The sequence below is a fragment of the Limulus polyphemus genome, unplaced genomic scaffold, assembly GCF_000517525.1.
Source record: "Limulus polyphemus unplaced genomic scaffold, Limulus_polyphemus-2.1.2 Scaffold1161, whole genome shotgun sequence".
Lineage (NCBI taxonomy): Eukaryota > Metazoa > Arthropoda > Merostomata > Xiphosura > Limulidae > Limulus > Limulus polyphemus.
In genome coordinates this window covers 56,797-65,437 of record NW_013666771.1, presented here as the reverse complement: position 1 = coordinate 65,437, position 8,641 = coordinate 56,797, and the positions used below count along the sequence as shown (strand labels likewise).

Below are 8,641 nucleotides of genomic sequence, written 5' to 3'. Positions count from 1 at the left end.
TGTATATCATATATATACATATATATTATTCATATCTTTGGTGTAAAGGACGCAAGCAGATTTTGACATCAAATTTTGGGGTAGAAAAGTGTGTCTTATACACCGAAAAATACGGTATTTACAAGATATACTTTATTGGGTAAAGAATCTCTAATAATATACGAGTCATACAATAAAGTTAAGTAAAAAATACTATCAATAGTACAATTAATTCCATTAATTACTTTTGGAGTCCCCATATATCCTACAAAGAAAATGTATGCTTTTACCTAATCGTTTTGGCCAACTCTGAATGTTGTAATTGTAATATGCAAAACATGAAATTACTCAACAGTATGCAAGATATGGTCCCTACCAGTGGTAAACAATATCAAAACAAGTCAGTGACCCTAAGATTAAAACTGCTACTTAAAAACTGAAGTTATGTTTATATAAACTTCTTATACAGATAAGGGCAGAAAAAAAAGTTGCACCACAAAACTAGTATGTTTCAGATGAAAAAATCATCCTAATATATAACAAGAATGATTTTTCATAAACACAAAGAAATGAAAACACACATTTATTTTGATGTATTTCAATTTTACATCCTTATGTTATCATATCAAATTTTACAACCATTACTATTACTAAGTTAGTTCAGAGGTAAAGATGTAACAGAAAGACAACTGATTACCATTTACTGAAGATTTTTTTAAAGAAATAAGACCGTTTTTTAAGTCATTGTTTCTAAAGTTACAATAAAATTAATATTCACTTGAGCAAAAAAAAAGAAAAGAAATTGCCACATTTATGTTCCAATTTCAACACGTATAAAAGTGAAATATATCTGATCCTGAGAAATCCAGTGTTTTACAGACTGTTCTTAGGTTCCAGTTTCTTTCAATTAATGCTACATGTGAATCAGGTGCTTTAATATCAAGATATTATACAATATACAGCTGCTGAATTAGCAGTAACTAAAAAGCAATACCTATTCCTTAAAAAATTACACCAAAACATAAAAAGGTGAAGCCCTTACTCTGGCCTGTTGTAAACGAGACCGGAGACGTTCCCGAACACTGGCAGCAGCAATGTTTTCCTGAGAAGGAGTAATATTTGCTTCATCTTGGATACTACCTACAATATTAAAATTATTTTTGATAGAATATTAAATACTTGATATTTTCTCTGTATAAAACTGGGTAAAAGAATGTCCAAAGTCTTCAGGTCACAGACTTCAACCTTCCAGAAATATGAAGAACAGTGGTGGAGAGCAGCAAAAGCAGCAGGAGGGGGTGAGGGGTGATGTACATACATGCACGTAGGTCTGCTGAATTACTGAATTGTTCATAACAGATATACTTAACTATCAAACTCTTTACTAGCTGTTGATTTATAGGGATGGAGGAAAATATACACTTTGATTTATATTATGTAAAAAAAGCTTTAGATTAACTTACTGTTTGAAATATCTGTTATATAATTCATACATACACACATTAATAAATAAAACACTGCTTTTTATAGAGATCTGTGGTTTTCTAGAGTTCTGAAAACGAAGTTTGTTGTGTTTTAAAATAGCTTCTCTATTAGCGAACAGAAGTAATACCAATAAAGATATTGTATTTATTTTTATTTTTTTTAGATATGCTAAATTAATATAAAATACAATAGATTTTCATGCAGCTTTAAAAAACAAGAAATATAGCAAGATAAAGCTTAAGAAATAATTTTTACCAAGAAGCATTGTTTATTGATAACCATGATGCTTTGTGCAAAATTAGAGATAATCATTCAGACTTCTAGTATGTAACACTATTTGGCAAGGCCTGTCATTATTTGAATTTTGAATGTTATTCCTTCTTTCTTTAATAGTAAAAAGTATTATTTTGTTTTTTTAAGAAAATATTCATCTTTTGACTAATTTTGGCAAACATTGTGTATATATGCCTGACATGTCTGCAGCCTTGGTGTGAAATCAGTTAGTCTAAAATAATATGTTGGTTGTTTTTTTGCTATGCATCAGTTTCTAAAATATTTAGCTCTCTTATTTTTTAGTTTAGGTAATAAAATTTCAAAAGCTAAACTTTAAGTAACTAGACATCATAGTAACTTATGCAGATCATAATCTCCAATTCTTTTTTTATTAACAAATAAACAAGTTTGAACTTGAATGCCTGACTTCACCTTCAGCTCTCCCTGCCTTATTTACAACCTTGTGTGCTTCTACGATATCATCACTATTTTCCTCAGCCTCTAGCCTCTGCCGTACTTTTTCCAACTGGGATCCAATTTCTTCTGTTGCATCACTAAAGGCTTTCTTCACCTGCAAATAATAGACACCAACAAAAACAGTTACATTAAAAAACAAAAAGATGAAAGTAAGTTTAAATTGCATTCAATTATTCTGCGAAATGTGATTCAAAAGTTATAATTTTCCTATACTGAAGATGTATTTCTGATAGTTACTTACCTCCTCTCACTATTCTCGTTCAGTGCTGCCCTCTATATGCAAACATTTTTTTCCCATGCCACAACCTTGAGGTCCCACGTTCCCCACAATCAATGTGGTTCAACTGCATCTCGCATGTAAAACATAATGCAACACCTCTCCACCAATAGGAGTGCAACACACCCTCCTGATACATGTGACTCCCTCTATTCAATTCTACCAAACTATCACTTTGAGTTTCAGTAGAAAATGGAAGCACTGATTTTTAGTTGGGAGGAAGGGTGGGAAGTGTAAGCGGAGGTAAGTACCGTTTGGAAACACAATTTCCAGTATAAAAATTATAACTTTTGATACGGTACCTTACCTCCTCTCACAGATATAGCTAGAATCCCACACTGAATAGGTGGAGTGGCCAGAGCAAAGGAAAGAAAGAAGCACCCTTCGAAAGCATTCAAAGAGCACCACATCTATACCAGTTATACTCTATGCCCAGTGTGGAAAGAGGTGTTGCAAACATAGGTGGAAAAAGGGAGAGAACAATGTTTGGATATGGATCCGAACAACATGATATCAGAATATCAATCCCTTGCGAGGCAGTAATGTGGGTGAGAGTAAAAGGATGTGCCCCAAGGTGTAGAGTGGCTAGGGTGCAACAGACCATACATAGCAAGTCAACTGCATCCAAATCCCAGCCACCAGAAACCGACATCCATGTAATGGTAGGATGAAGATCATACCATTGGTAAGTCAACTATAATCCAAAACCCAGTCACTGGGAACCGAAATACATATGGGGGTAGGATGAGGGATCTCAATCATGTGTAGGGAAAGAGCCAAAGATGGCAATCTCCCCAATGTGGAGGTAAGGAGGGGGAAGGTATCCCACGAAAATCCCAAAGAATTAGGTGGAATGCCACAGAAAGGATGTGTACTGCAAACAATTCCTGTAGGAGAGTCGATAGAGGAAGACGAAGGCCGGAAAACTTGGCAAGGGAAAAAAGGATAGGATTATGAGGGTCAGCCTCCCATACAGGCAACAGAGATTCTAAGTGCAGAGAATGAAGAAAACAAAAAACAATCCACCTGATGGTAAGCTAAGGCAAAATGAACCAAAGCCTATGTAAGGCAAAACATGCAAGTGCCCTCTCTCGAAATAGAGACAAAAGGGCCAAGCATGAACCATAATGTCTGGAGAAAAAGTGGAAATAAAATTACTGTGAAATTTGTCTAAAGAGGCCTGAATAAGGCCTAGCAGACTCAGCAGGAGAGGTCTGGGAAAGCAAGGCATAAACAGGTTTGTCAGTTTTTGGTGTAAGGCTAGCAATATTTGGAGAAGGTTGGGCGAACCCTGGCCCTAGGAGTCTTCACAAACCAAATTAATTGTAAGAAGTAGAAAATATAAATAATTACAAAAATGAAATAGTCTTTATATTTTAAAATTAAGTGCATGTGTATTGACAATAAAAAATGTATTAGATGGTATTTGTTGAAGAAAACAATATATTTATCCTAATTTACAATTTACTAGTAAAATGACACTTGTTAAGCCTAATCTGACATTGTAGTACAAAGGATATCACTAATCTCCAATTGAAAACCCTAACCTTACAATAATTATTTACATATCTAACTAAACTGATATTATTGAACCCAAATTAGAACAAATAATATTATTATTATAAAAAATATTCAAAAATCTCTAACTGTATAACAGTTTATCTGTCCAAAGTATGCAAATCATATTCAAAATGTGTGGGCCCCCCCAAATTCGACGCCCAACAAAGGTCAACTTATATAACAATCAATCTCCTGACATATAAAAGCTGACAATTTCTCCGTTGAGTACCAGCACCTGAAGCCTGTGTAAGTGTGCTGGAAGTAAATGATATCATTTTCGAAGTGGAAATATAAACTTCAGTTAAAGCCGAAAAATTTGTGAAGAACAATAAAGGTAAGTAATCACTTAAAAACTGTTAAAGTGAAGAAGGAAAAAAAAACATTGTAAAATATTTCTACTTCCTATGAAATTTCAAAAAAAACATGGGAAGAGAACATAAACAAAAAACATCATGATGATAGCATTGCGAGATGCAGTTTAACCATGTTGATCGTGGGGTAGTTGGGAGCTCAAGGCATGTGGCATGCATATTTTTGCATATTGAGGGCAGCACTGAATACCTATATTTGTGAATGGAGGTAAGGTACCATATCAGAAATGATGCTTATACCACCAATAACCAAAATCACTTTGCACTGAGTGTTCTTAAGTGGCAAATACAAATAAAACCATTATAAGGGTCTGCAATATTTTTCTATACATATATTTACATTTAACTGTAAAATATGTTATCAAAGAATAGTCACTCCCAAGAAAATTACTGTGTTTGTCTCACTATATTATCAATATTAACTATCATTATTTTTTTTTCTATATCTCTGTAATTAAGCATACAATTAATACAGTAACAACTGGATGAATAATAGACATCGGTTACTAAGGTAAAAAGCATTTCTCATACATGCCATTTTTTTAAAGTATCGTTATGGATTCACAACATTCTTTTTGAAAACATTTACATAATTTTTCATGATCTTCAACTTAAATTATTTTAACAGTTTAAATAAAAACTGAATTATAACAGAAAAATCACATCTTTTTGTCTCTTTTGGCGTTTTGCCTGAAGATCTTCTAGGTTGGTCTTTGAGGATCCTTTCATGTCTTCATTGGTTACCTGAAAATTAAAGAAAGGATTAAACTTCCTACTGCTAATTGAATTAAGGTGTTTACATTATAAAAAGGTACAAGTTTTGAAGCACTAAGCTATGAGTTCAAGAGAGAATCATTATATGCCTCACACTTGAGTTAAAGAGAATAGGTATTTTGCATGTGAGAAAGGCTAAAATTTTACATCAGCACATAAAAAATATGTTCTCATTAAAAGCACAGAGAAACACTCAAAATCAAAATCCGTTTTCCTTGAAAATTCAAAGAAAATACATAAAAAGAATTGAAAATTATGGGACTAATAAAACTGACACTTCTAAAAGTATCAACTATATCTTATCTACATATCCTGGAGTACAGAAAATAGCCCCATTAAAGCAAAACATACAATAACTTCAGGTGGAAAAAATGTTTTCTGGAATTGATTTCATTTACTTAAGAATTATCCTCTAACATTAGCCAAAAACATAAACATATATATATATATATATGTATATATATATACACACACACACACACATATATTGAAGCAAGTGTTCGGCAGAAGAGTAAAGAAAGAAAAGACCACAACTGAGAAAAAGTGACACTGCAAACAAAAGGGGGAATGTTAGGTCACAGTATGATTGATACTATGTTTTAGTTAGAGATTTACAGTGTAACAGTACTGAAATGTTGGGTACAGTATATTGTAGGCTTGAGAGTTGTCACAAACAATTTACTACTTACCTCAGCTATCGTTTCTGAAATATCTTGAATCACAGTACTTTGTTCTTCCTGAAATGCATCACAAAGACAAAAAAAAAGTGTTTAATATTTCAGTATTCAATTATTACACCACTAATGCACATGTATTGTTATCATGAACAACTAAGATTAATCTGAAGCCTTCAACCCCACTCCCTGTTTGATTCTATACTTGTAATTATTGGATGTCTTGTATTGTCAGTCAAGGTATGACCAATTATCCAATAAAAAAAGAATCAGGCAAAACTCATTACAAGAAAAACAGCTAATTACTTTACTATTAGAGCTGAGATTTGGAACAACACCTTACATTTTACAGTTTCATTAAGAAATTCCAATCACCTGTGAATATTAGTACAATTACATTCTGAGGGGGAAATGTAATAGTTATACAAGTCTTCTATGTGGAAGAGTTTACTAAATCCTGTCTTATGTTAAATCTTCAATTATGCTTGGCTGTCTCATATCATTTATATAATATATATGATATAAAATTGTGTTTCCGAAGTGTTTTATTCTCAAGTAGCATGCTTCAATTTTGAACACTTTCACTCATTATTTCAATAAAAGAATAATTGAAATTCAGGACCAATAGAAATGGGAATGTCATCAGTTGTATGCTTGAAGAACAACAAAGAAGGGATATTGTACAATCTAAGCTCCTACCTTACACTGAAATAAAAAACATCAATGAGAAATGAAAAGTAATGACATTACTATTACGTATGTGATTAACAAATTAACTACCTTTAAATAATCGATTAGTTTACATGACACTAATCAATTTAATTGCTACTCAAAGAATTATTTTGATTAATTACCAAATACAATAAATACCTGTGTACCTGCTAGTTTGTTTTGTACAACAATTTTAAGAAATTATATTTTCTTGATCTGCTGTAGAATGAATATTACAAATCTGGCTAACATACCACGAGAAGATGCTGTACGAACAATGCATGAGCATACTAGTCCACACCGAATCACTGCACTAACTGAGAGTGCTAAAACCACTCAGTTTACAGACTAGAGAAACAATGAGTACATGATATACCTATTACCTTATAGCTTTTTTAATCATGTATTGTTTTTCAAATACTATATAATTTATTTATTTTGCTTAAAGAAATAAATGATCAGTGTAGTATGTCTGCAAATATCAAGTATGATAAAGTACACAAGGCTTTAAGTTGCAAGGTTCCTTCCCGCAAGAACTAGAGCTGCTAGACTGAGATGTTAAAACTGGATAATAGTCTGGGTGTGTAGTACAACAAAATAGGTAGATGTAAAAACTTAATTGTGTGTAAAGAATAAAGCTGGGCAATTTAATTATCACAAATTTTGAACTGCTGACTGCTAGCACCCACTATCAACCTTCTGTTTTCTTTTTAAACTGCTAACAAGAAGAAAGATAACTATACAATTAATTGAAATATTGCCAACAAACTTGCTTGCCCTGGCTTTGTTATGACAAACTACTAATTATCACTAATTATGAACTTCTGACTGGTAGCATCCACTATCAACCTTCTGTTTTCTTTTTAAGCTGCTAAGAAGAAAGGCAATTGATTGGTAGCACCTGCTACCACCATGTTAACTGCTATATCAACGAAAGGCAACCAGCCAATCATCTACTACCAAATCTTCATTTTTTTTGCTTGTAGGTACTATTTTCAAGGTCACTATACCAATTCATTAAAAGCAATTACTTTAATCAGTCAGAAAATACACTCATTGGCCAGCTTTAGTTTTGCTGCTCTTGCTGGTTGTTAGAGGGGTTAAATTGTCCTCTGTACCTTTTGTCTTTCTCATATTTTTATGTTACTATTATAAGGAAAAACTTCATTTGACTTTTAAAGATTTTAAGATCATATGGCAAAATGAACAGTGTCAAATTCAGGCCTATAAAATAGCCTGGATAAAATCCAGACTGTCATAACTGTAAAAGTTGAAACTATGCGCTTGGATTTAAAAATCCACTAAGTGAAACTCCTTAAAGACAAAAAAATGTATTCATCTTTTATATCAAAGGACAAATAAAATGTACCTCAACCCATGAAGTGTGAGTCCTGCTGTCTGATTTTGCAGCTATTCCATCCAAACCATCATGCTGACTTTCCTCACTCAGAAGCAATTGTTGAATAGCTCGTCTCTCTCGAATCTTTTCCCTTAATTTTCTAATATCAAAAGACTTTATATAACATAAATCCATGTTTAGCTAGATTGCAGTTTTAGTTACATATTAAATGTTTTACAGCAAACACCTGTGACCTTTATACTTCAACAATTATCTGACTGTCTGAAAACCATAAAGTTTACAAAATATTTAACTGCTCATTTTCCCTTAAACTGTAAATGTTCAGGTTGGCTAGTTTGTTAGTACTTTGAATATAATAATATACAGAAAGTTGTCAAAGAAAGGTGCTCAACATCTTCTTTACATTAGCTATTCCAACAGTTTGTAATATGTTATACAGATATCAGAACTAACGATATTATTAAACAAGCATGAAAGTAAGTCTATTGATTTAATATTTACAAGATGTTTTATAATTTATTTCAATAACACATATCACTTTTATTTCATGATATGTATAATGTTCTACAGAAGCAAAATGGACACTGCTAGTGCTACAAAGTACCAATTAAAATCGGAAACTTATGGTACACAACTTGAAGGTTGGAAATCCATCATAAGTAATCTAGTATTGATATATATATATATATATATATATATA

At 32.3% G+C, this 8,641-nt stretch overlaps 1 protein-coding gene across 2 annotated transcripts in view; it reads right to left on the bottom strand.

The window, feature by feature from the left end:
- LOC106462414 (coiled-coil and C2 domain-containing protein 2A-like) overlaps positions 1 to 8,641 on the bottom strand; it is an 82,436-nt gene that overhangs the window by 72,692 nt on the left and 1,103 nt on the right. For both annotated transcript variants that reach the window (XM_022389667.1, XM_022389668.1), the window contains exons 2-6: positions 7,951 to 8,080; positions 5,886 to 5,933; positions 5,086 to 5,166; positions 2,170 to 2,308; positions 1,022 to 1,119 (exon numbers count right to left, since the gene is read on the bottom strand). In XM_022389667.1, the coding sequence (XP_022245375.1) occupies positions 1,022 to 1,119; positions 2,170 to 2,308; positions 5,086 to 5,166; positions 5,886 to 5,933; positions 7,951 to 8,080 (496 nt within the window). The remainder of the gene's footprint in view (positions 1 to 1,021; positions 1,120 to 2,169; positions 2,309 to 5,085; positions 5,167 to 5,885; positions 5,934 to 7,950; positions 8,081 to 8,641) is intronic.